This window comes from Loxodonta africana, chromosome 22 (assembly GCF_030014295.1).
Source record: "Loxodonta africana isolate mLoxAfr1 chromosome 22, mLoxAfr1.hap2, whole genome shotgun sequence".
In the NCBI taxonomy this organism is placed as follows: domain Eukaryota; kingdom Metazoa; phylum Chordata; class Mammalia; order Proboscidea; family Elephantidae; genus Loxodonta; species Loxodonta africana.
In genome coordinates this window covers 7,784,335-7,811,745 of record NC_087363.1, presented here as the reverse complement: position 1 = coordinate 7,811,745, position 27,411 = coordinate 7,784,335, and the positions used below count along the sequence as shown (strand labels likewise).

The 27,411-nt window shown below is 47.6% G+C and overlaps 1 protein-coding gene across 4 annotated transcripts in view; it reads right to left on the bottom strand.

Moving 5' to 3' along the window:
- Positions 1-271: 271 nt before the first annotated feature.
- Positions 272-27,411, bottom strand: part of PRICKLE2 (prickle planar cell polarity protein 2) — a 419,325-nt gene continuing 392,185 nt past the window's right edge. For all 4 annotated transcript variants that reach the window (XM_064274273.1, XM_010589693.3, XM_010589694.3 and 1 more), the window contains exon 8: positions 272-6,274. In XM_064274273.1, the coding sequence (XP_064130343.1) occupies positions 5,400-6,274 (875 nt within the window). In that variant the 3' untranslated portion in view covers positions 272-5,399. The remainder of the gene's footprint in view (positions 6,275-27,411) is intronic.

Genomic DNA, 27,411 nt, shown 5'->3' with positions numbered 1-27,411 from the left:
ACACACAGTGGGTTGAGGCCAGAGATGCTGCTAAGCGTCCTGCTAAGCACAAGACCATCCCTGCACCCCTTGCAACAAGAATTATGGGGCTCAAAATGTCAGTAGTTGTGAGGTTGAGAAACCTATTTTATTAGATCAGGTTCATCTCTTAAAGAAATTTTCATTTCCTGACACGTGCTGTCTCTTCCTTCTTTGTTGAGATGGTGGTGGTGTCAAAAGCGGACACCGCCCCAAAAACCTGGGAAGAAAGAGAGGGCTGAGAAGAACGGCATCGTTTGTTTTATTCAAATTTTATTGGAAGTTTACAAATGTATTACAGACATCAGTAAAACATCATGTCCATTTTACAGGGCACAGATCTCAAGCAAAATGTTCACAACAGTCTCTGGCAGAGCCCACACCAAAGGCCTGTTGCAGACCTTCCAAACAAATAGCTTGACACTCGACACACTACACAGACTCTGGCCTGTTTCACCTTCTCCAGCCTTTGAGGTCTAGTTTATGCACTGAAATTACAGCAGGAGATGGGTAAAGCCATCCTGCGAAGGGAAGAATGTACGTAAGAGGGAGGAAAACGGCCAACATCCTGACTGACGAAGAAGAATGGAGGACGCGGGGGCCTTAACTGTTGTCAGGGTCCGCGGTAGAATCAAAACACTTTTCAGAAAAGTGTGGAATCAGCTAGAGAGGCTTAAGAACACACTGCACCGGTGAGTAACTCTCTGAACATCTTGGAAAACCCTGACCAGCGACCTGTTGAGCAAGGATGGCCAAAAGCCCAGTAGGGCCGAGGGATGTCTCAGGACGTTCTCAGATACAACAAGACTTTTTTCCCCACTTTATGGATTCATTGTATCTAAATCACAGAAATATTTTCCTAACACTACTCCACTTTCCCCTCTGGGGAAAGCTAGTTTTGTCAGCCGGAAGTAAGCTTATTAAATAATATAGCTCCCAACAGTGAGTCATGCTTTATGGGAGTCTTGTGTTGAGTGGGGAGAAAATGGGAAAGGAACAAAATGGACAAACAAGCTTTGGTGTCTGCTCAGGTCCCAGAGGGACAAACCACTGGAGGCTCCCTACCCTTCCAGCTCTCTCCTACCGCAAAACAGGAACCTCAAGGGGTGGTAAGCTGAAGCTGCCTTCAAAGTCGGCAGAGCAGCCTTGGCTAATGAGTTCTGCATATGAAATCACACCCACAGAACCCATTTCCAGCAGCTTTAAAGCCCCTGAAGGTGCTGAACAGTTGCTCATAGCAACTCTTCTGGCATGAAGCTTTCAGATAACTGGTTCAATTTTTCACTGTCCTTCGTCACAGAAGGGCCCTCCTTCTCGGGTGTTAACACCTGGTTTCTGTTAGGCAGAAGTATTCGAATAGCATGTCTCCTTGGACCTTAAATGGTTGTGTTATTTCTTGTTACCCAACCCAGTGCTGTTGAGTCGATTCCGACTCATAGCGACCCTATAGGACAGAGTAGAACTGCCCCGTAGAGTTTCCAAGGAGCGCCTGGTGGATTCGAACTGCTGAACTTTTGGTTAGCAGCCGTAGCACTTGACCACTATGCCACCAGGGTTTCCAAATTTCTTGTTAGAAGGTGAGATTAGATGAAGAATAATGTGCACCATTATGTGACTTCTGTAAAAGGATGACGAGAAGGCTGTCTGTAACAGCTGGTCAAGAACATGTAATCGGAAATGGAGGCCAAAGAGATTTGGCTCCGTCTGGCCAAAGATACTACCTTCCTTTTTGGCGCTTACAATCTGGAGAGGGTGGAGCCTCACAATTATCACTTATGAATGACACCCCCTGAAGTTCTGGGGTACTGTTTCTGGTTAACGGCAAGAGAGCCCGGGTGGGAAGATAAAGAGGAATTTGTTTGTACCGTGACCCTGATCAACCGCTCCTGGCTGGCTGAAGCAGATCCGGAGGCTGCCTTCCGGCTCTCTGGGAAAGTGTACAGGGGTACATCGCTTGTGTCTTCCCGGGTGGCACATGTGTATCATCACTGGTCCTACCTGAGAGCCTTGGTGGCACAGTGGTTAAGCACTCAGCTGCTAACCAAAAGGTTCACGGTTTGAACCCACCAGCTGCTCTGCAGGAGAAAGTGGCACTCTGCTTCTGTGTAAGACTGACAGCCCTGGAAACCCTGTGGGGCAGTTCTGTCCTATAGGGTCACTATGAGTCAGAATCAACTCCACAGCAATGGATTTTTTTGGGGGGGGAGGTCCTATCTGAACTCAACAATGGCTAGTAGTACCCCAAAAGTAGAAAGCTGCTACAAGAAAAAGAAAAAAATTATAACCTTGTTGCCGTGAAAGAACATCCTATAGAAAGGAGGAAGAGCTGCTTCCAGCTCTCATGTTAGAAACACAAAAGGGTGTGTTCACTCAGTTGGTTGGGGTGGAAAGGAAGGACCAGAGAAGAAAAGGTTAGTGTTGAAAGACAGTGTCAAGAAAAGAAGCCCAATAATTCTCTCCCCTTTGGATACAGGGAAAGGCCCCTGGGTGGCGCCTATGGTTTATACTAGACCACTATGAGTCACAATTGACTCCATGGCAACAGGTTACTAGCCTAAAGGTTGGAGGTTCCAACTCACCCAGAGGTGCCTCGGAAGAAAGGCCTGGTGATCTGCTTCTGAAAAATTGGCCATTGAAAACCCTTGAAGCCTAGTTCTACTCAGAAACCCACGGAGTTGCCGTGAGCAGGAGCTGCCCCGCAGGCCACCGTGAGCAGGAGCTGCCCCGCAGGCCACCGTGAGCAGGAGCTGCCCCGCAGGCCACTGGTAACCAGCAGTGTCGGAGCCTGCTTTCCTCGGCATCCTCTGCAAGGCGCCTGGCCAGGTGTGGGGCGGGGTGGGAGAGGAAAACTGCAGAGGTGGCACAGGTGGAGGTTATCTTGCTTGCAGGCACCTTGACCTTGACGAGGCTTGGATCTCATTAGACTTCCAGCTCTGACCAGCTTGGTCCCCTGGCTGCTTCCTGGGCAGCTCGAGCTGAAACTGCTTATTTCTCCGGGTCCCTTTGGGCACCGGCTACGTGACTGTGTCTAGGCCACCTTCTTTCTGCTGATGGTGGCTGAAGCCTTATTTGGGAAATGTAGGAGATACTCTGAAAAGCATAGACTTAAAAAGCAGCATTTCCCGGAAGAATTTCTTTCACTGGATTTGGGGTCACAGAGGACAGGCTTATTTCCAGCTGTTTGCTAAGTGACCTGCTTGCTTTTTTTTTCTCTCTCTTTTCTTTTTCCAAAAATGCCTTTTTAATCTCATCAATCAAGAAACTCAAAACTCCAAATTGGGCTCGCTCAATTTCTACCAGAAACCTGCCACTTGAGATGTGTGGTGTTACACATTATTTCTTAATCGGTTTGCCAAGCAGTTTACAAAACTCACTATACAAACGTAATAGTTAATTCTCCGGAGGCTCGGATCATTAGTGAAGCATTTAGACATGAAGGTAGCATGCGGAAAACAGCCACAACCAACATTTGCTTTGCTTTTAAAAAAATCAGTGACAATGACAAATGTCATATTAATACCTGAAAAGCAAATTATTTTAATACATCTTGAATGGAGTGCCATTTCCATGTCTTTTACAGCCTTCCTTTCCCCAGACCCACCTGGGATGGTGTCTGAAAAGCCACTTTTCACATTCTCTCCATAAGAAAATACTAGAAAACGTGAACTACTATACTGAAAAGACACCAGGCTCACCTCGCCATGGCAGACAGCTGCTGAGATACACCGTGTTCTACGTGGACAGTACTTCTCACTAAAGGCAGGTCCTTAGGGATTATTTCAACTCCACAAGCCACTCAGGGGGGAGGAAGAAGAAGCAAGTGCTTCACTGAGAACTGAAGCAAGGTAGGAAGTCTTATTTTACTATAAATAGCACAACTGTTCAATGTCTCCTTGAAGCAAACACTTTTGAGCCCATTTTCTGTCTGGCCAACAGTCCTCAACATTCAAAATGGAATCCCCCTCTCAACAAAGCCAATTTTCCAAAGTCATTACCTTGAAATCTCCTGAGCAGCTCAACCTTCTGAGAGCAACCCGGATACTCTGGGTACTGAGCTTGTAGAACAGGAATCTTTCTGTGGGCACTGAGGGCTATTCGAGGTGGCTGTCAACTCATCTCTAGTTCACTTCCAGAAGTTCTTCTTGCCCCTGGCCTTCCTTCACACGCCCCTTCAGCTCTGACCCTTGACCTGCTTTCTGTCTTCAAATCACCTTGGTCCTTCCTTCTCCATCCATGACATGCAACCCAGAACATACCATCGCTCCCAGAAACCCCCAGAACCTTCCTGCCCCTCAATTCCAACTGCTTAAGTTCATCTGCTTTGAGGACAGCTGGTTGCCAGGCAAAGGCAGCAGTCCCATCTGCCTTGGTACAGGAAAGCGGATAATACAATCCAAGAAAGAGGAGCACCAGAAAACAATGCCACGTTCAAAACGTCATGCTGACATCACACAAAGGCACCACTCACGATCACTTTAATTTTCCCCAAGGGATAGATCAACAGTAAGCAATTTCAACATTCCCAGCAGGGATGGCATTTCTCACGGAACTTTACTGACACTGGTTAATTTCTCTAATTGGCAAAACGTACGTTTGCAATGAAAAAAACAGAACAAATGACTATCACTTTGTAGAGGAGGATAAATTCTACCGAGGGTGGGAGCAGCCTTAAGGGCAGCCCCTTAGGAGGGGATGAAGCATATAGTGCTTTGGGTATTATAGTTAATTTTTTTCCTCCAGCCACAAAAAGCCAAATTGAATATGGTTCTTTGAAAAAGGTCTCACTGACATATAACAAATCGGTGTGTGTATATATATATATATATAAAAAAAAGGTGGTCCTGGCCCACCTCTGACTACTACTCAAAGACAATGCTGAACGTGCGTGCAGGTCCCCACTGAGTCCTACGATATAGAAATTCCTCTGATAATACAAAATACAAAAATATTTTATCAGAACTCTCATTTACATTGCATTTACAATGGACATGTAAATAACTTAATCTTGGGTCCTGGCTAATTAACAAATTACTTACTGGGAAAAAAGGTCCTAAAAGCGAGAGAACCTTAGGAGAACACGGCGAGCAAAAAAACAACTTGCCATCTGACCAATGGCAACTCCACCCAGACCTGGCAGGAAGGAGGGACCAACCCCGGCCTCAACAGTCTAAATTGTTTCCAAAGTGAAATGTGCAAATAAGATTCAACATGCCAAGAACTGTGGCTACCTTTTGAGTCAATCTGTAACCTTGCCTCCATCAACTGAGAGCTTCCTCTTCCTCCCATCAACCCCCCCGAAGCACTTGAGAATTTGAAACGGTGCAAGTTTCTGAATTTATATTCTTAGCTCCCATCTCCCCCTGGCCCCTGGCCCAGTGACACTAAGAAATGATGCAGTTTTTGCTCTTCTGTCTTTTCCGGCTGTGCAGCTGTCCCCTGCCCCCTAGCGTGGAGGACTTGGGGATGCCGTAAGAGCTGTATTTGTGCAGCAGCTCGTCGCTCGTGACGTATCGCAGGCGGGCTGGCTGGGGGATCGGTTCTCCTAGGAAATAGCCCTCGTTGTCAGACTCCGAGGAGGACGAGCAGGTGGAACACCAATCATACTCAGCGAAGTAGGGTCCCCATCGCTCCCCAAAGGCATTCTGCAAAGCCAGGTCCGACACAGTCCTCGGGCACTGGCCGTACAGGTCCCTCCGGGACCCCTGCCCCAGGCTCTCCTGGAAGCTCCGCTGGCGCATGAACTGGTCGTAGTCCTCCCTGGCTCTCAAGGGGGGCCTTTCTTTTAGACGAGAGATGGCCTCGCGTTCGCTGGCCAGGTGGAGAGCGTTGTCAGAGCGGGAGCGTCGGGACCGCCTGGACCGGTGAGGGCGGAAACGACGGTTGTCGTCTCGAGAAGTAGCCCTTCTGCGGGTGCGTTCGCTCATGGGCTGGCTCCTCACCCCGTCCTGCCCCAGCAGCTTGCTGCCTGCCATCCCGCCATCAAAATCAAAGCTCTGATGCAGCCTCCCGCGGGACTGCAGGTCTCTGTATCCAATGGGGTTGCCGAGCTGGTGGAGGTTCCCCTCCATCTCCTGGTACTGCTGGGCAGAGAGCAGGCTGCGGACTGACTCTGCGCTCCTAAACTGCATGGAGGAGTTCAGGGTGCCCATAGTGCTCAGCTTCTCAGAGACATTCATTCCAGAGTCTTTGCTGAGGTCAGGCATGGAAAAACGGGACAGGTGCTCCTGGCGCTTGGCACCGCCATCGGCGGAGAGGCCTGGAGGAGAGAGGAGAGGATCACAGAGGTTAATACAAACATGCTGCAATGGGGGGCACTGTCACTGCTGGCATCAAAGCAGGGCACTGTCTGGACCATCACCTATCCAGGGTCGCTGCATACAGTTGTCCAATTGTACACTGCACAAGGACGCTCTCCGGGGGTGTGAGCAAGGGCTCTCTCCACTCCACAGAGGGGGAGCGTCCACTTAGAAGGGGTGCCTGCTTAAGATGCACAAGTCAACTGAGATGCTTACTAGATACAAAGTCCTCCAAAGGCTCACAAAGTTACTAAGAGCCCACTTTGTATCCAATGGACGTCTCCTTTCTTTAGAATTTCACTTTACAGAGTGATTCAGTGACCTCTGATCGTATTGAATTGTAAGCTACGGAGGTCAAATATTTTGGATGAGGAAACTTTTGACCTCTAATGCCAGGCCACGCCCACGCAGCTCCTGACAATCTTGAGCCTAGTCTGTTGTTGCTTTTAGCTGCCATCAAGTTGGCTCCAACTCACGGTGACCCTGTGTACAACACAACAAAACATTGCCTGGTCCTGGGCCATCTTCACAATCATTAGTACGCTTGAGTCTGTTGTTTTGGCCACTGTGTATTTTGCGTGCTCTCCACCTATGGGGTTCAACTTCTGGCATTATATTGAACAATATTCTGTTGTGACCCGTAGGGTCTTCCTTGGCTAATTTTTGGGATTATGCTGCCAGGTCTTTCTTCCTGGTCTGTCTTAGTCTGGAAGCTCTGCTGAAACCTGTCCACCATGGGTGACCCTGCTGGTATTTTAAATACCAGTGGCAAAGCTTCAGGCATCACAGGGACATACAAACCAGCACAGTACAACAAACTGTCAGACGGGTGGTGGAGCCTAGTGTCTAGTTCTCCATACTGGGCCCTTCCATTTCTCTGTCAGCCCCCAGCAGCCTCCTCCCTTGCTTGCTGTCCCTAAGCAGCGGGTAGCTGCTATCTCAAATGTCCTGGGGACTAAGTGACTCCCTAGGAATAATTCAGGTTTCTCAGAGAGATATTTACTCTTTCAGGCTGCTGAGTGAATCACTGCTCCGAGGTCCTAAATGGGTCCTCAGCAGCCAGAAGATGGGAATGGGAACCAGAGCAGGGGCACCCCACGTTCCTCTGGGGGCGGGGGGCGTGTTTAAAAATACAGGAGCGGCCCTAAGTACCAGCAGGGGGCCTGCATTTCCAAAGCAGCGTCAAGACGGGCTCCTGGTGTCACTGAGATGAAAACCATTTTGAAGGTAGTGGGGGATTCTTGATGCTCTCTAGCTACTTCCATCTTGCCCATCTTAAAGCGGCACTCTCCACGGAGGATGGCCCAGTGGGCTCATTATACACTGAAAGGACAGCAATTTTGCCATTTCTGGTTGCAAGCAACGCACCTTTGGGTTGCAGTGGTCCATTATCGCCCCTGACACTGACTCCCTCTGACCTACCGCGACCTGTGGCTTCCTCCTGCTCACAAAACCGAAGAAAGCTATGGGGCATTTTGGAAAACTATTTGGCAGCTAAATATACATACACATATGTGTATTATAAATAAAGCTGTTTTGAATGTCCACACCCTGGTGGTATGATGGTTAAGTGCTTGGTTGCTAACTGAAAGAATAGTGGTTTGCACTGCCAACCTTTAGGTTAGTGGTTGAGTGCAAACCGTGTGTGTCACCCAGGAACCTAATACAGAATTTCATTGTGCTGCAGTTTTAATATTTGTGTGCTTTACTTTATATAGGAGCCCTGGTGGTGCAGTGGTTAAAGTGCTCGGCTGCTAACCAAAAGGTCAGCGGTTCAAACTCACCAGCTGCTCTGCGAGAGAAAGAGGTAGAAGTCTCCTTCGGGAAACATTACACCCTTGGAAACCCTATGGGGCAGTTCTGCTCTGTCCTACAGTGTTGCTATGAGTTGGAATTTACTCGACAGCAGTGGGTTTTGTTTTTTTGGGTTTACTTTATATACATTATACTTCAATAATATAGTTTAAAAATAAAGTAATATCCATTGAAGAGCCAAATCTAAACACTGGATATACCTCTGGAGAAACTATTCTGCCAAACATCATACTCCCTGGCAATTTTTTAAAAAATTTCATGGCTGGGGTAATTTTCAGTATTCCTCCAACTTCTGCTTCCCTGGTGCTTATCTCTGGCACACAAACCACAAAAGCTGATTTACAGCTGCCTAAATCACTTCTAGCACCTAAATCACTTCTAGAGCCTCCCCCATCTGAAGGCAGAGAGGAGAGGACCTGGACCTAGGATGGTGAATGACGAGCTGGAGTGGATTAACCCTAGTAAGGAGGGAAAAACTCTTCAAACTCACATCTAGGAACAAAAGTTATCTAGGCAGGCCTTTCTACCAAAGCCCTCAAACGGAATTGGAGTCAACATCAATAACCTACCCAGGCCACCAGTCGTCACCGAGTCACTCTGACTCACAGCGACCCCTATGTGTGTCAGACAGAACTGTGACCCCCTGGGTTTCCAATGGTTGATTTTTTAAAAGTAGATCATCAGGCCTTTCTCCTGAGGCATGTCTAGATAGACTCGAATCTCCAACCTTTTGGTTAGGAGCAGAGAGCATTTGTACCACCAGAAACTCCATAAATAATCTGTTGGTGGTGGTGTTAGGTGCCGTCGAGTCGCTTCTGACTCATAGCGATCCTATAGGACAAAGTACAACTGCCTCATAGGGTTTCCAAGGAGCGGCTGGTAGATTTGAACTGCCGACCTTTGGGTTAGCAGCTGTGCTCTTAAACCCCTGTGCCACCAGGGCTCCAAAAATAATCCAGCAATATAAATTCCCAAACATGTTGTTTTCCTGACTTGTCTTTCATAAGCTCCAAGGTGAGGAACTTCTGAGGACACCCTGAGTGGGGACAGACTGGTGTTTCCACGAGGAGAAGAATGCGAAAAGAGCAGCTTCAGTTCTGCTGGGAGGTGTTCTTTTTTTTTTTGTTTATTGTGATTCTTTACCTTGGGAAATCTCAGGACATCCTTAACCACCTCCCCTAAGAGGAAAAGTGCTCTGGAAAGAACAGGTGGATCCTGTCACTCAAATCCCAAGTTTACCATCAGTTTTACTTAAACATACACCATTCCCCCGGGGACGTGTGGATGGGATTGTTTGCTCCAGAGGGAAGAAAGGTCCATCTTCTCATTCATTATCTCAGATCCCTCTCCAGGGTCTTCTCGCACACAGAGCATGAGCGAGGGCCCAATGCTGCCCACAGATGAACATCAGCCATGTACTGGCCTCTAAAGAGGGCGCTTCTGTGGTCAATTTCATCATCGGCAAAATCTAGAATCCTTATGCAGAACTCAAAGCCCTACATGACTTGGCTCCTGCCTCACTCTCTAAGATCATCAACTAAACACTCCCCACTCTGCTTCAGCCGGATTGCATTCTCCCCCTCCTCCAACACCAGTGAGCTCACTCCAGCCCCTCTCGGAAAACTCTCCTTTCTGCATGGCTGACAGCTTCTGATCATTAAGGTCCTCAACAATAAACATTGCCTCATTAGTGATGCCCTCCCTGAGCATCCCTTCTAAAGTAGCAAAGCTGTCCCCATCAACCAGTCACTTGGTAGCACCTGATCTTTTCTTAGGGTAGCCACCATGCCCACCCTGATTTATGTATGCAGGTAAGTTTATAGCTAAACGGATCCCCCAAGAGCAGAAGGAGCCCTGGTACCACAGTGGTTAAGCGCTTGGCTGCTAACTGAAAGGTCAGTCGTTCAAGCCAGAAGAAAGGTGTGGCAGTCTGCTTCTGCAAAGATTACAGCCTAGGAAACTCCATGGGGCAGCTCCACTCCGCCCTATAGGATTGCTATGAGGCAGAATCAACTCCACGGCAATGGGTGTAAGAGCAGGGATCTTATCCCCTTCTTCCCTACACTCTTAAGGTGCTAGCACAGTGCCAGGTGTCCAGTTGGTGCTCAATAAATATTTGGTAAGTGAACAAAGGTAACCAAATCCTCACGGCTAGAAAAGGAAGCAATCACCTCTGATCTTCAAGGGGCCAGGGCTTAAAGGACAACAGGCTGTAGCCCAAATGAGTGGGATCCAAACATCAGGAACCAAAATACCAGGATCATGCCTGTCAATCTCACTGTCTTTTGTGGTTCATTAGATGGCCCACCATCTGGGGCTTCTCCAATTTTAAAATCAAAGAACGTGTGATTTATAATTAGCTCCCCAATTTGCAAAATTGTTCTGCCTTATTAATCACAACTCTGGAGAGCTGTTTAAATTAGCAGCTCCCATGTTTCCAGGATAAAATCACCCTCTCAGCTCACACCCCTCCATGAGACACACCCCCGCCCCCCAACTGTGGACAGAACTGCAGAGCCACGTCCTGGCGGGGTGACTCGGAGCAATTTTCAAACCTCTTGAAATGCATTCGTCAAATGGGGATAATAACTGTATCTGAGTCTGAAAGCTGTAGTGGCGATTCCATGAGGTAAAATGTAACACTCATCACGACTGTAACAAGTGTGTGTAGATTTTGTGTCATCTCTGCTGCCTTGGCTATACCATAAACACCAAGAGGTCAGAAACCATATCACGTTTGCCAGCCCCTACACCTCAGTGCCTGGAGTGCCCGGGTGGATGGCACAGTTAAGCGCTTGACTACTAACCCAGAAGTTGGCAGTTTGAACCCATCCAGAGGCGCCTCAGAAGAAAGGCCTGGCAATCTGCTTCCAAAAAGTCACAGCCTTGAAACTCTAAGGACGTAATTCTACTGGTATTCAGAATGCTGGAAGAAAGTGGAGCAAGGCCTAGAAGTGCCCAACAAAAAAAGTATGACCCAAGAATTTTACATCCAGCCAACTCTAAAGGCAAACAAATACATGTTGAATGCATGACTCTATGAATGAATGAAATAAACAAGCCACACAAGGACTGACATACAGCAATGTTCTGTAATTTGTGCCTCCAAAGTGTGGTTGGGCATTTCTTTCTATACAGATGAAGTTCAACTCTTCATTCCATTTGCCTGTTCAGAATCAGCCTCAAGGTCAACATACCGCACATCAACACAGTCTAACCAAACCAGACTCCAAAATGCAACTCCACCCTCTTGTAGTGAACGGACTTTTCTTGCTGCCCAAGGCATGGTGTGTGTGTGCGTGTGATCTTGTGTGCATATGGGCACATGTGTGCGCTTGTGTTGTGTGTGCATATGTACACGTGTGTATGTGTGTGCATGTGTCTGCATGCAAGCACATGTGTGGTGACGGCAGGTATTGCAAACTGTAAATTCTCCAGAAACTGCTGGCTGGAACCCATCGTCTGACTCACATTTAAAACTGGCCTTATCGGTGCCCCAATGCACTCTGGAGAACCCGGCAGAAGAATCCCACACAACGGCAAAGACACAGATGCCAGGTCGTTTCTCTCAAGTGGAACTCGATAACTAATAGAGAGGGTTTTTTTCCTCTCCAAATAATGCAGGCTTTGTGTAGGTGCTGATGGTGGCTGTGGCATTAAAGGCCTCTATTTATCCTTGTCCCAGGATAAAGGAGGCCAGGAGCTACACAAATGTCCACACACCACAGTGCCGGTGAGTTTCCCTCAGGACCTGCGGGCCTTGCTCCAACAAGGAGAGGTCAGTCTTAAATTCAGCCTGCGGTTCTCTGTGGTTAAACTATCGACACGAAGGTGTGGCCAGGGGCACCATAAGCCACGTGAGCATTTCAGTCTCAGCAATAGTCCCTCACTGCAAAGGAGAGGTCTCACAGAAAGCGGAGAACGTGAGAAAATCAAGACCTTCAAAGAATGGTCTGGGTCTGAGTCTGATGAAAGATAGAGGCAACCTTTGCTGGTCAAAGACAGGACTCCAGGGTGGTGTAAATGGTTAACATGCTCGGCTGCTAATTCAAAGGTTAGTAGTTTGAGTCCACCTAGGGGCACCTCGGAAACCCTGGTGGTGCAGTGGTTAAGTGCGCCAGCTGCTAACCAGAAGGTCTGCAGTTTGAATCCACAGGGTGCTCCTTGGAAACTCTACAGGACAGTTCTACTCTGTCCTATAGGGTCACTATGAGTCGGAATTGACTCAATGGCAACGGTTTTAGAGACACCTCAAAAGAAAGGCCTGATGAGCTACTTCAGAAAATATCAGCCATTAAAAACCTTGTGGAGCACAGTTATACTCTGACACACATGGGGTTGCAATGAGTTGGAATTGACTAGATGGCAGCTGGCATTCTGAAATCAGAAGGTAAGCACTCAAATCCAGAAAGAAGAAAACCAGACTTAAATTTAATGGCAGCCCTTTGGTGTACCCTTCTGTTCCTGATTTATTGCCCTAGCTAGTCCTACTTTTCAGGAAGACAAAACCTGGCGTAGGAAGACAAGGAGCTGTGTTTCCACCAACTTAAAGGACGCATTCACAGTTCACATGTCTGCACGGTATAAAGAACAGTGTCTGTTCACCCTTGCCCTCCAGACACTTATAACTCATACTGATTATCTAGCTCCTTTCTGGAAGGTTTCCCCTGTGTGATTTTTTCCCCCTGAGCCAGAGACATGAAAAACTAGAGATTGGTTAGAATAGCCCAGTGCCATCAAGTCAGGTCTGCAAATTATGGCCCATGGCCAGAGGCAAGAAAAATTAGGAATTGTTTAGAACATGGGTTTGCAAACTACACCCCATGGGCCAAACCCAATTCACTGCCTGCTTTTGTAAATAAAATATCATCTGCACACAACCATACCTATTCACTTGCATACTGTCTGTGGTTGACTGCAGAGCCCTGGTGGCACAGTGGTTAAGTGCTACACCTGCTAACCAAAAGGTCAACAGTTTGAATCCACCAGGCACTCCTTGGAAACTCTACGGGGTAGTTCTACTCTGTCCTATAGGGTCTGCATGAGTCAGAATTGACTCGATGGCAATGGGTAGGGCTAATTTCCTTGTACAACAGCAGAGCTGAGGAGCTTATGACAGGGACTACTGGTACAAGGCTGCAAAGTCCAAAGTCTTTACTATCCGGCCCTTCACAGGAACAGTCTCCCAGCCCCTGATTTAGGATGCAGACACTCTGTCTGTGAAGTTACATCAAGCCTGAGCACCTCCAAAGTTGCAGGTGCTCCACAGCCCACATGCCTCCAATCACGCACAAAAATGTCTAGTGGTACAAGTTTTTTATTTTGTTTTAAGGCGAGGGTGGGGGAGTGAACAGGGTCGTTTGATCAGATCCCTTGGGATCATTTTTTTCCAACTAAGTCAATTGATTTCATCAACACCCTGAACTTCAAATTGGCAACAGCTGGAGAGAAACCGTCATCTGGGCAGTAGAATTTAAATGCCACATGTTTCCTGGTGACTGGGTATGGAATGGTTCAAAAAGAGTTATGACAGAGAAGGCTGGGGTGGGAGGACGGGGAGAGAGAGGCCGGGGGGGAGGGGAGAGAGGCCAGGGTGGGGGGGGAGAGAGAGGCCAGGGTAGGAGGGAGAGAGAGGCCGGGGTAGGGGGGAGGGAGAGGGAGGTGGGGAAGGAGAAGGGCTGGGGTGGGAGGGAGGGAGAGAGAGGCTGGGGTGGGGAGGGAGGGGGAGGCCGGGGTGGGGAGGGAGGGGGAGGCTGGGGTGGGGCCCGGGAAGAGAGGGAGAGGGAGGAGGACAGGTGGAAATCCATGGACACACTCTAGAGCCCTTGCTATTTAAAGTATGATCTGTGGACAGGCAGCAATGGCATCCCCTGGGAGCTGGTGAAAATCGAAGGTTTTCAGGCCCTAACCAGACTTATATAAGGAGTCCTGGTGCCTGAGTGGTTAAGTGCTTGGTTCTAACCGGAAGGTCGGCAGTTCAAATTCACCAGTGGCTCCTTGGAAGAAAAGACCTAGCAATCTGTTGATTTGCTCCCATAAAGAAAACCCTATAGAGTGCAGTTCTACTATGTTACATGGGGTCCCCATGAGTCAGAATCAATGTGATGACACCCAACAACCACCACCACCAGACGTACAGAATCTGAATCTGCATTTCAGCAAGATCCTCATGCCCATCAGCGTGCCAGGAACATCACTTGAGATGACAATGTTTCAAGGGCGTCTTCTTTCCTGGAGCTTCTACTCCAGGAAATCATGCCTTCATGTCATCCGAGTCTCTAATTTAGGGTTCCTCCACCTTGGTGCCATTGACAATTTAGGCTGGAAAATTCTTTGTTGTGCGTGTGTGGGGGGGGGGGGCGCTGTCCTGTGTGTTGTGGACGTTTAGTGACATCCCTGCCCTCAGTCCACTAGGTGCTAGTGGTAGCCCCTCAGTTATGACAACTCAAAACATCTGCAGACATTGCTAAGGTCTCCCGGGGGGAGAGGGGCAACACTCCTGCAGGTGGAGAAGTGCTGCTCTAATTGATCCAGTCCTGGAGTTGCTGCTTCACTGCAGGCTAAGAACGCCATTCCTGCCCATCTACCTGCTGCGATGAGCAGCAGTGGATCAAAGCTGCTCCGCCCCACACCACAGACACAAACCTAAGCACTACACCAGGTGACTCTCCCTCTTTCTAGAGAAGAATAAACGCATTCCGCTAGGTTGGGTGCAGTGGAAATTTGTCTCCAAAATCAGGAAAGTTCAAAATTGTTTTCTCTCTAGAGTCATTTTGACATACCTGATCCTGTTAGCCTGTCTTTCTTCAAGGGTTTCGAGAGTTCCTTGTGGTTAATTTCATGATCAGAGGGACAAGTATGTCCTGCCTACATTTTCTGCTTCTCGGGTTTCTTGGGAAGACACTTTCCCACTTACAGTACATGCAGCCGTCAGGAAGGGACCTGTATAATGTTTGAAATGGAAGAAATGGGTGTGCTGTAAATTACTGTTTTTAAGGGTATTGTATCAGGTGGTGTATCCTGTTGCGTCCTGTATGGGGATATTTGTCCCAATAAGCCTAAACCAAAGTCCACAGGGACATATGCATTCCACCAAATCCTATCTGCCCTGCCAGAGCCCACGGGGACACACTCAATTCAGGCACACTCAATGATTCCGCATGCATTCTATTAATGAAAAAAAATTTTATCAACAAAAATTTTGAAGCAAAAAATAACTAGGTCATGAAAGGGTTAAGGTCATCACTGCTGCATTTTGCCCCCCTATTTGAAGCTTCTGAAATCCTGGTCCCTAGATGCATCTTTCTTACTCCCATAATCTGGTCACTGGCCTGTCTAGTGGGTCCCATGTGACCAGCAGGCACGTCATAAGCTTGCCGGCACTCACACGCCTGCCATCTGTGCCTGTGGTACCAGGCAGACACATTAAACAATTTCCTTCTGTCAGACACTGCCAGGGGAGGGGGCACCAAGGCCTGGGGGAATGTGTGCACTTCTGACTCTGCACCCCTGCCCACTCAGGCTGGGCCTGCCTCTCCGCTTAGGGAAGGGCTGCTTCACCCAGGCAGGAGCGCTCTGTGAGGTTAGTCCAGGCTGATGAGCTACTCTTTACCACCAGCTGGTCCTGGAGAGGGCCATGACTGATTTTGGTTTTCCCAACAGTGGAGGCTTTGTTTTTTAGCAGCATTCATTCTGGGGATCTGCTTTTGAACCAGCAGGGTCAGGAAGTGACAGGCTTTACAATAGGACTAATACCCCTTCTCTTACCAACCCAGGACAGTAACAAGAAGAAGCCTGAACAAAACCACAATTCTGAAAAACTCAGGCTACAACTGGAGCTTCTTACCTCCTATCCACCGACTGCTTTAGTCCCTTAATTTCCCAACAGACTGGTTACCCCAGTGAAGATGGACTTGGAAAAGGTCAGGATGGGGAAAACCAGGAAGGGACTTTTTTTTTTTTGGGAAAACACATGGGGTCAACTTTAACTGCACCTCAGCTCTGTGGGGATTCTGTGTTGCCACATAGCCTACACCAAAAAAAACCGAGTGCTAATTAAAATTAAACCAAAAAAAACAAACAACAACAACAACAAAAAAAACCCAGTGCTAATTAAAAGGATGTGCAAAAATTCAAGCTAGTTGAAGATTGTTGGGCCAAGTTCGCTCTGGGCTTACACCGACACTCTGGCGCTTTCCAGAATCCACAGCCCAAGTCCACAGCAGACCACACTGGAGCACTTGCTCGGGATACTCCTGAGCAACATGGAGAGGCTAAAAGGCTCCCCAGTGGCAAGGGGTGGGCAGCCAAGGAGCTGGAGACATTTAGCTTCTTCAAAGATTTCTGCCGAAGCCCTACTCCTGCCAGGCACCGTGACCACAACTGTGAACAAGGCCTTTTGAGGTAATGCCTCGCAAGGATATTATGTTCTAGAGAAACAGATAACTAAATCAGCATGTCAGTACAACAATCACAGATGAAACTTGCTAGGAAGGGGATAAATAGAATACCACGCTATAGAGTAAAAGGGGGGACAGTGGTGGCTCAGTGGTAGAATTCTGACTTTCTATGCGGGAGACCTGGGTTTGATTCCTGGCCGATGATCCTCACGTACAGACACCACACACCTGTCAGTGGAGGTCTGCATGTTGCCACGATGTTGAACAGGTTTCACTGGAGCTTCCAGACTAAGGCAGACTAGGAAGAAAGGCCTGGCAATCTACTGATAATCAGTAAATGAAAACCCTACAGATCATAACGGGTCCAATCCACAACTGAACGTGGGGATGGCGCAGGACCGGGTAGCAATACACTCCATTTTGCACAGTCTGCCTATAATTTGGAGCCAGCTCGATGGCAGCTAACAATGACCACCATGGAGACAGAGTGCTGGCAAAGAACTGAGCATATGATAATCAGGGTGAGACCTGAAGGAGGAGAAGGAGCCAGCCAAGTCAAGAGTTGGGGAGAGTGTTATAGGCAGAGAGACCAGGAACTCATTTTACACCAGAGAAAGCTCCATGTGGAAGTGACAGATGGCTGGAGCAAGGAGTGTGAGCGTGAGAGTGGCTTGGGTGAGGTCCAGAGGTGAACAGGATCCCGGCATAGGTTCTTCCCAGGCCACGTGAGAAGCATGGGTTGTGACTATCCTTCACATGCCTGTGGGCATGATTAATGACAGCAGCTGAGAGGCGGTACAGCCAAGTGCCAAAGGCCATCAGCCCCAGAGTTCTTTCCAGCTCTGTCCCTATGGCTGTGCCAGTGGCGTCACTAGGGTGGTGTCACCCAGGGTGGTAACTCATGGTGCCACTCCCCCATGCACCTCCTCCCACACCATATAGAATCCTTAGTACTAACGCTATTCGTAAATCCTAATTCCCATATATCACTTCTTTTCTTTTAATTACTACTTCATTCTCAAAAAAGTTATTGCTATAGGTTCACAAATACCACTTACCACAATACTGTAGCTAAAACATCAGAAAATGTGACAAAATTAGCGACTATAAAAACACCAGCAGCAATGAAATAACAGCACGTGTTTGTACTGTAGCACATGCAGGTGACACCACGCCATTCAAAGTGTCCTTGTTGTTGGGTAATAGTGACAGCTCTGACCAGAGCCCGTCAGAACGTTCAAAAAGTAAATTAGCATAGAGTTTTTGCCTTGTAGGTATATTGATACATGTAAGCTAGGCTTATGAAAAATGTTTTTGTTGTTGTAAATAACTACAGGGATATTTTTATAAAAAATAATAAATTTCTGCTGAAACACAGCACAAAAATTTTATGGTCATTTTGGTGTCACCCCCTCTGACAGTGTCACCCGGTGTGGTCCACACTCCCCGCACTCCCCAATGACACCACTGAGCTGTGTCTCTTGGCAACACGCAGGGCTGTGCTGTGTCTCACTTCCTGTAATAGTTTCCTAGGGCTGCCACACAAAGCACCACAAACTGGAGGGCTTATAAGAACAGAAGGTTATTGTCTCACAGTTCTGGAGGCTGGCCATGTGCCCTCCGAAGTCTCTAGGGGAGAGCATTCCTTGCCTCTTCCAGCTCTGGAAGGCCCGGCCGCTCTGTAAACTTGGTCCTTCCCTGTCTCCTCTCATTTATAAGAACATCACTCAGACTGGGTTAGGACACACCCTGCTGTAATCGGACCTCACGTTAACTGATAACATCTTCAATGAAGCTGTTTCCACAAGGTCAGGATCACAGGTATCATGCTTTAGGACATCAACATATCTTTCGGAGGGAGAAAATTCAATCTGCAACAGATTCCCTCATCTGTACAATGAGAATAATCAGAGAATCTACCTCAGCGGCCTGGAGGTGAGCATTCAGTGGGTTAACACACACACCACGTGGAGCTGGGCTGGCTCAGGGTGAGACTGAGGAGACGTTTAATCTTATCCTCCACTCCACAGTCATCACTTTTACAGCACTTTTCCACACCTTGTCTTGACAGGCATTATTATGCAAATCATCGGGGAGGTATAGAGAGTTGGGATAACTTGCCCAAGATCACACAGGAGCTACCACACAACCTTCTCCTGCCTCCTGCCTTGTGTTACTGTGAGCAGAAAGTGTAAAAGGAACAAGGCAGGAAAACGGGGCGTCAGAGACCTGAGGGACAGGAGGCTGAGCTCCACTGACTACCCTGGCTTCTAACCAGCAGCAGCAATTTTAAAAAATCCCCTTGATGGATGTACAGTTTCCTAGTGTACAAGTATGAACTACTGCTCAGTGCAGCACATGGCTGCCAGGCATGCAGGATCTATGCTTCCATTTCTATTATGTTACAAGCCAGCCTAAACTGGTCTGTGCTGTGAACAGCGCCCGCCGACTCTGGAGACGTGCGGTACAGTGAGCGAGACAGGGCACCAGGGAGTTTCAGGGGCACTTCCCTACCCTGGGAAGTGGTTCTGTGAGTCTAATGATTCACTGAACTACAACCTACGATTTATGAATGGGTATTAACTAACTAGTTGCCCTCAGGTAGATTCTGACTCATGGTAACCCCATGTGTGTCAGAGTAGAACTGTGCTCCCTAGGGTTTTCAGTGGTTGATTTTTTTTTTTTTTGAAGTAGATTGCCAGGCTTTTCTTCCAAGGTACCTCCGGGTGGACTTGGGCTTCCAACTTTTAGTTAGCAGCTGAGTGCGTTAATTGTCTGCACCACCCAGGGTACAATAAATGTATCAGATGTATTACGCACCCCTAAAATGTTCATTAAAAATCACCACTGAGAGAGGCAAGAATATATCAGGGCATTTTAAGAAACGAATATGCATAAATTGCTTCCCCCATCCTACATCTTCAACAGCGTGGCTCAAACTGGCAGCTAGTACACAGATTTACTAGAGTTAAATTCCTTCTTTTCTTTTTGAACTACAATGCACAGGCACTTTTACCACCTATAGTCTTATCCCTGGCTTAATTTACACACTTATGTCATCTGTCTTTTCCCTCCCTCTTCTTCTTCTTCTTGTTTTCAGGTGCCATCGAGTTGGTTCTGACTCACAGCGACCCTGTGTACAACAGAATAAAACTCTGCCCAGTCCTGCGCCATCCTCACAATCCTCATTATGCTTAAGCCCGTTGTTGCAGCCACTGTGTCAATCCACCTTGTTGAGGGTCTTCCTCTTTTTCACTGACTTTCTACTTTACCAAGCACGATGTCCTTCTCTAGGGACTGATCCCTCCTGATAGTATGTCCAAAGTATGTGAGACATAGTCTCACCATCCTTGCTTCTAAGGAGCATTCTAGTTGTACTTATTCCAAGATAGATGTGTTCGTTCTTCTGGCAGACCATGGTATAGACCTTCCCCTTAGGCACATGGGTTTCTCACCAATGCCAGCCAGCTGATAAGGGAGATTAGAAGTTTGGATGAAAGTACTTCGTGGACTTAAGTTTGGGATCACTGTGTCTCAAGATCCTGTTTTTCCATAGGTAGGAGTTGGCAAAGTGTCATTCTTGGCATAATAGTTCATGGCATCATGTACGATAGGGACAATTACCCATCACTAGATGGACTGACAGATGAATGGGTTCAATGGAAGACAGTCATGTGGACGAGAGGACTGAACGAAGGACATATGAGGGGTAGGGATGGACAGATGGAAGGGTGGATGGATTAATCAATGATGAAGGACATATGAAGGGCGGGGATGGGCAGATAGAAGGATAGATGAACTAATCAATGAATGAAGGACATACGAAGGGTAGGGATGGACAGATGAAAGGATGGATGAATTAATCAATGAATGAAGGACATATGAAGGGTAGGGATGGAAGGATGGATGAATTAATGATGAAAGACATATGAAGGTGGGGATGGACGGATGGATGAATTAATCAATGAATGGATGCAAAGATGAGAGATGTATGGAAGGAGAGATACTGCTTCGGGCTCTTAAAACAATAATGTCTCACAAAATACAAGCTATGGAATAAGGTTCTTAGGTAAGAATTAAGTTTTCAGGTAATCATTGCTGCTTCCATAAAACACACGTAAAGATGAAGGCCTTAGTACCTGCATCTCAGAAACTGAAAAAGGAAAAAATAGATGAGCCCCTTGCCCAAGGTCAGGAGTGATGATGGGAGCTGGTGATGGAGCCAGGGTTTGAAGCAAGTCTCCAGACTTTCTAAGGCAGCCTCTTTCCACACCCTAACCGGCATGCAAACCACTCAGGGACCTCTGTAAAGTGATTGCCTACAGCTGAGAGTATCCACTGCACCTGGAGTGGGGCCCATGGTCCTGCATTTCTGACAAGCTCCCAGGAGATGCTGCTGCTGTTGTGTGCAGACCACACTTGGAACAGCAAGGAATTTGGAAGTAATGGTTGATTCCCCACAACACATCCAGGAGGTTGTCCAGACCTGTGACCAAGGAGCCAGAAAGAGGGAGAGAAAGCATGGTCGGCTCATGCTGTTCCCGACTTCTCATCAACAAAAGTAAAGCTGCCACTGACCTATTACCTGCCTCTGAAGAAGCCTCAGTGAAGCAAGAGCTGGATTCTTGGAGAGCATAAAGAAGTGGAATCAGGCCACAGAAACCTTTTCTGCTCCTGGGCTCCGACTCCTGTCTCAGCCAGTTTGTGCCCTTCGCACAGCTTCCTGAGGCAAGCTGGGCTTGGCAAGACTCACCCTCCACACAGATGGAATAAGCAGCTGCTTACCTGGTAGGGGCTGTGAATCAGGAGAGTCCTCCAGGGCCCTCCACTCTCCCCCTCCTCCCACCTTGCAGCCCCCACTCTGATCCAGCTGAGAGTTAAGGCACCCTTTCCGAACCATCTTCTCTGGAATATTCAAGGAAGGGTTCTGTTAGCAAATAAGTCTGGGAATTTCTGCAGGGCTTCCTAAATCCTTTAACTGGCCCACGTGCAGTGGGAATTTTCAGAAAGAAGACAGACAAGCACTGTTCTCTGTACTTCGACAACAGGGCCCCTTCCCCATCCCATCCTACCCTGACTCAGAGGACACATTTTGGGGCACACTGGTTTAACAATGTTGATTCCTGTTAAAATCCAGACATATTTGCTTATAATTTCTCTCCTGCCCACTGTGACAGTGCCCAGCTGAGCCACACTGGAGCCCAAGGCAAAGGGCAAGTCAGTACCACTGATCTGTTCTTTAAACATTGTATGTTTTGTTATTGTGGGTTTTTGGCATGAATTTTGATTTAAAAAATGCTGCATTAACTTATTTCTCTTGATTACTGAGTGTTTTGGGGGAGCTCCTTAAATTTTGCACCCAAGGAACGATGCCTCATGAAACCTGATCCCAGCCCTGCTGGCCAGGCTGCTGCTCCTCTCATCTGTGGAATTGCACGTGCTATGTGTTACTAAGAACTGTTTTTACTGGGGCAGTGGGAGAAGTATGTGGCCTGGATAGCAGGGACCTAGAGTCTAGTCCCAGCACTGCTGCAAAACACCAGTGAGCTTCTGAGATACATTACTTCTCCTCTCAGAGCCTCAGTTTCCTCTTCTGACTCACTATCAGGTAATCCCCACGTCTCTCCACTGACATCTGATACCCTTCCATGAACCAAGACAGATACTGCTTGTTATCAGATCATATAGGTTGTGGATTAACAGGGATCTCAGCAGAAAAGTGCCTGGGTGGCACAAATGGTTTGCATTCAACTACTAACCTAAGGGGCGGTGATTTGAACCCACCCAGCAGCACTGGGGAAGAGAGGCCTGACGATCCGCTTCCTAAAGATCACAGCCTTGAAAACCCTATGGAGCAGTTCTACTCTGCACACATGGGGCCGCCATGAGTTAGAATGGGCTTGTTTTTCCGGTATCTAAGCAAAGTGGGATCCATGAGGGAACAGTGCCTGGGAGAGGTAAATTCTGATAAACCAAAAACCAAACCTGTTTTCATCAAGTCAGTTTTGACTCATAACAGTTCTATAGGACAAAGTAGAACTGCCCCATAGCGTTTCCAAGGCTGTAAATCTTTACAGAAGCAGACTACCACACCCTTCTCCTGTGGAGCAGCTGGTGGACTTGAACCACCAAGCACTTAACCATTGCGCCACCAGGGCTCCTTCTTATAAAAGGGAGAGAAAGGAAAGTTATCGAGGTGATGCCAGAGAGGTCAGAACCGGAAACTCTTCGGAGACTCCTAGGCAGTTAAGAAGCATTTTGAGGTGCAGACTGTTGACAGGAAGAAATGAAAACAAGAGAAAGAAAAACCTAAACCCAAGCTTTGTCTACTTGGTCATCTCTGACCAGTGCAAACCTATTCTAGGCCCTGGGTGGGTCATGAGCTGCCTGCTGGCCTGTGCTTTGTCCCCAGGAAGTCATAACCTGACAGCCAAGGCTCACTTTAAATCAGAGAATGGCCCTGACCCCACCTGTGTCAGAATCCCCTGGGGTGCTGTAAAGCACAGGATTCCGGGCCCTCTCCCAGACCTCACTGAATCAGAACTTCTGGGGTGGGGCCTGAAAATCCATATTTTTCAACTGCTTTGAAGTCATATGAGCCTGAATAAACAAACAGGTTCCCAGCACCAGCTCCCCTCACTGCAGTGACCTTTGAGTTCTGAGTCTGAAAAGCAGTCTGCCTCACCAGTGCCAAGCAAGGTGTGAGGAGTCTGTGACCTACTAAGCCTGGGCTGCTGTCAGATTCAGGGTTTCCAGGACAATTTGTGTTGCCCTTCCCACCAGATTCTGGCTGCTGAAGACTGATGACTTAATTTCTCGGCTCCTCTCACTAAGTGTGGTCTTTGTGCCAACCCAGCCGGAGTGAACTGCAATCCAGAGCCCCTGGGAAGAGTTCAGATGGCTGGCACCCTGGGACCCAATGGGAGGCTGGAGTCCTTGTTGACAGACAGGGATTTTACTTGGTCTGGCTCCAACTCTTGGGCCATTGGAGCTGCTCTCTGCTCTGTGAGTTCCTTAAGCTCCAAAATATCAGAGCTGGTAGATACACAGAGTCACTATACCAAAAAGAATTGGTTGACGTTCAACCATTTAAGGAGGTAACATATGATCAGGAACTGATGGTACTGAAGGAAGAAGTCCAAGCTGCACTGAAGGCACTGGCGAAAAACAAGGCTTCAGGAATTGACAGAGTATCAATTGAGATGTTTCAACAAATGGATGCAGCACTGGAAGTGCTCAATCATCTATGCCAAGAAATTTGGAAGATAGTGACTAGAGAGATCCACATTTATGCCTACTCCAAAGAAAGGTGATCCAACCGAAGGTGGAAATTATCAAACAATATCATTAATGTTATAGGCAAACAAAATTTTGAAGATCATTCAAAAGCAGTTGCAGCAGTACCTCGACAGGGAACTGCCAGAAATTCAAGCCGGATTCAGAAGAGGACGTGGAACCAGGGATATCATTGCTGATGTCAGATGGATCCTGGCTGAAAGCAGAGAATACCATAAAGATGCTTACCTGTGTTTTACTGACCATGCTAAGGCATTTAACCTTATGAGTCGGAATCAACTCGATGGCACTGGGAAGGCATTCGACTGTTTGGATGGTAACCAATTATGGATAACACTGCAGAGAATGGGAATTCCAGGACACTTAACTGTGCTCATGAGGAATCTGTACATGGACGAAGAGGCAGTCGTTCAAACAGAACAAGGGGATACTGCATGGTTTAAAGTCAGGAAAGGTATGTGTCAGGGTTGTATCCTTTCACCATACTTCTTCAGTCTGTATGCTGAGCAAATAATCCGAGAAGTTGGACTCTATGAAGAAGAACAGGGCATCAGGATTGGAGGAAGACTCCTTAACAACCTGCGTTATGCACGACACAACCTTGCTTGCTGAAAGTGAAGAGGACTTGAAGCGCTTACTGATGAAGATCAAAGACCACAGCCTTCAGTATGGATTGTGCCTCAACATAAAGAAAACAAAAATCCTCACAACTGGACCAATAAGCAACATCATGCTGAATGGAGAAAAGTCTGAGGTTGTCAAGGATTTCATTTTACTTGGATCCACAATCAACACCCATGGAAGCTGCAGTCAAGTAATCAAAAGACACAATGCATTGGGCAAATCAGCTGCAAAAGACCTCTTTAAAGTATTGAAAAACAAAGATGTCACCTTGAGGACTAATGTGCACCTGACCCAAGCCATGGTATTTTCAATCACCTCATATGCATGCGAAAGTTGGACAATGAATAAGGAAGACCGAAGAACTGATGCCTTTGAACTGTGGTGTTGGCGAAGAATATTGAATATACCATGGACTGCCAAAGGAATGAACAAATCTGTCTTGGAAGAAGTACAACCAGAATGCTCCTTAGACGCAAGGATGGTGAGACTACATCTCACATACTTTGGACATATTACCAGGAGGGATCAGTAAAGTAGAGAGTCAGTGAAAAAGAAGGTGGCACTGATTGAACTGGAACCCTCGACAAGGAGTGGGGGCCAAGTGGGGACGGATTAACTGAACAGCTGAGGTCAAGGATCCAGATGGTTTCCTCATATTTCATGATTTTAAAAAATCCCCTTCTTTTCACTGCAGTTTGCAGCGTGTGGTGCTGCTCCCATTGAAAGCTCTCCCAGTCTTGAAGAGTGGAGGTGGCACTGGTAGTGGAAGGGCAGGAACAGAAGGAGGAGAAAGTGCAGAAAACAACTTGGGGGCAGGCAGGGTTGGCGTGGTCCCGGAGAACCCACGGTGGATTCACGAGCCATGAGCACCCGCCTGCTTTATCCACACCTGGGACAAAAGAATTACTGTAGGTGGCACAGCATATAAACAGAGGTTCTCCATAGGCAAAAAGAAACTTCTGAAGACAGATCTGGCCTTGGCTGCTAACACGATGCAGTGATCCTGACAAAGTCAAAGCCAAGAATTCCCAAAATAGGGAATAGAATGGGTGTGCTTCCCCAGAACCCAACCAAGGGAGACTGGGAAAGTGAGGGGAGGAGCGGGAGCCTGTAAAAGGCACATGCAATACTGTGACACGATATTATAGCTTAAAAGAAAAAAAGAAAAACAGCTAGTGCTGTCACAATACAAAAGAAGATGGAAAAGGAGTTTAGTTGTACAAGGACATGGCGTTTGGGGCCAGACCATTCCTTGTCGTGGGGGCTGTCCTCTGCATTGCAGGACTGAAGCACATTCCCGGCGTCTACCCACCAGATGTCAGGAGTACCTCCTCCAGTTGTGACAACCAAAAATGTCTCCAGACATTTCCAAATGTCCCCCAGTGAGTGAACGTGCCCCTGGCTGAGAACCATAGGTCACGGTTAAAAGCACGGGATGCAAAAGGTGGGCCCCTTGGTTCAAGCCCCTTGCTGCTTTGTCATCGTGCACAGTTATTAAGGATCTGTAAAATGGAGATAAGGTATTTATAGAGGCCCCTGGGTGGTGCACGCAGCTACAAGCTAGACTACTAACAGAAAGGCTGGCAGTTCCAGTCCACCCAGTTCTGACACAGGCGGGGTCACCACAAGTCGGAGTCTAGTCGACAGCATCTGGTTAAGATAGTTACGCTTCCCAGCATGAGTGTAAAGATTAACCAGGATAATTATGCACTAGCAGTTAACACAGTGTCCCACTTTCAAGGCCTCACAGCTGTTCCTTCTATTTATGATGGTATATCTTTGTCGCCTAGGGGACGCACAAAGGATGGTCTCTGGACCAGCAAGTGGGGGCGCCATAAATCAGAAACTCTGGTGGGGGACTTTGGGAGCCTTATGGTTAGTGTGTAAAAAGGGGGCACACTTAAAAAAAAGCTTGGGACACACTGGTCTGAACCATTCCCACTGCAAGCAGGCCTGCAGAGGACTTGCCCCTATGAGCCGGAGGAGGAAAACCCACTCTGCTCAGCTGGCTGCTCTAATCTTGAAATGGCAGCTGTTGAGGTTCTCTGGGCCCAGCCTTGGCTGGTGTCCTGGCTGCTGTCAGGTACCAAATGGGTTGGACAGTTGTGAGGAAATGAAAAAACCAAACAAAACACAAATCCATTGCCTTTGTGTTGATAACGAAGCAAACAGTGAAACCCGTTACCAGCTGCCGTCGAGTTGAGCCTGACTCATGGCAACCCCATGTGTGTCAGAGTAGAACTGTCCTCCGTTGGGTTTTTAATGGCTGAGTTTTTGGATGGAGTTTGTCAGGCCTTTCTTCTGAGGTGCCTCTAGGTAGACTTGAACCTCTAACCTTTTGGTCAGCAGCAGAGTGCATTAACTGTTTACACCACCTGGGGGCTCCAAACAGTGAAAAGGAATGAATGATGATTTCCCAAAGGTGCCATGCAGTCAGTGGGCCTGCTGACGTCCCACTGGAGAACTCTTCCATCAGAGAAAAACTTGAGCTTTGTGTAACCCCCCTTTTCTCAGCCGAGCTTATAGGGTGATATTACCAGGAGCCCCTTCCTTCCCTTCCTTCTTCAAGAGCTTTTATTTTATAGAGGGAAACAGAGCGGTGGATGTAGGCGGGCAAACCTGGTCTAATCCTTGCCCTTCTGTTCACTAGCTCTGAGACTGTGAACTTCTCGGACTTTGGCTCCCTCATCTCCAAGATGAGCAGGGCAGCTAGAATTGCTGTAGCCCACCTGGTTTTCCCACGTCAGCTCTTAGCTTTAACGGTATCATAATCCAGGGGTCCCAAGAGCATCCAATATATCTGCTGAGGATGAAAACAACAAGTGCTTTTGAGCATTTCCTGTGATCTGGGCATTGTCTTCAGCGTTTTCTCATTTAACCCCATGAAAGCAGCACTGTTACAGAGGAGGAAATTAAGATACAAAGAGTTTAGGTGATTTGCCCAACATAACAGAGCTAGTAAA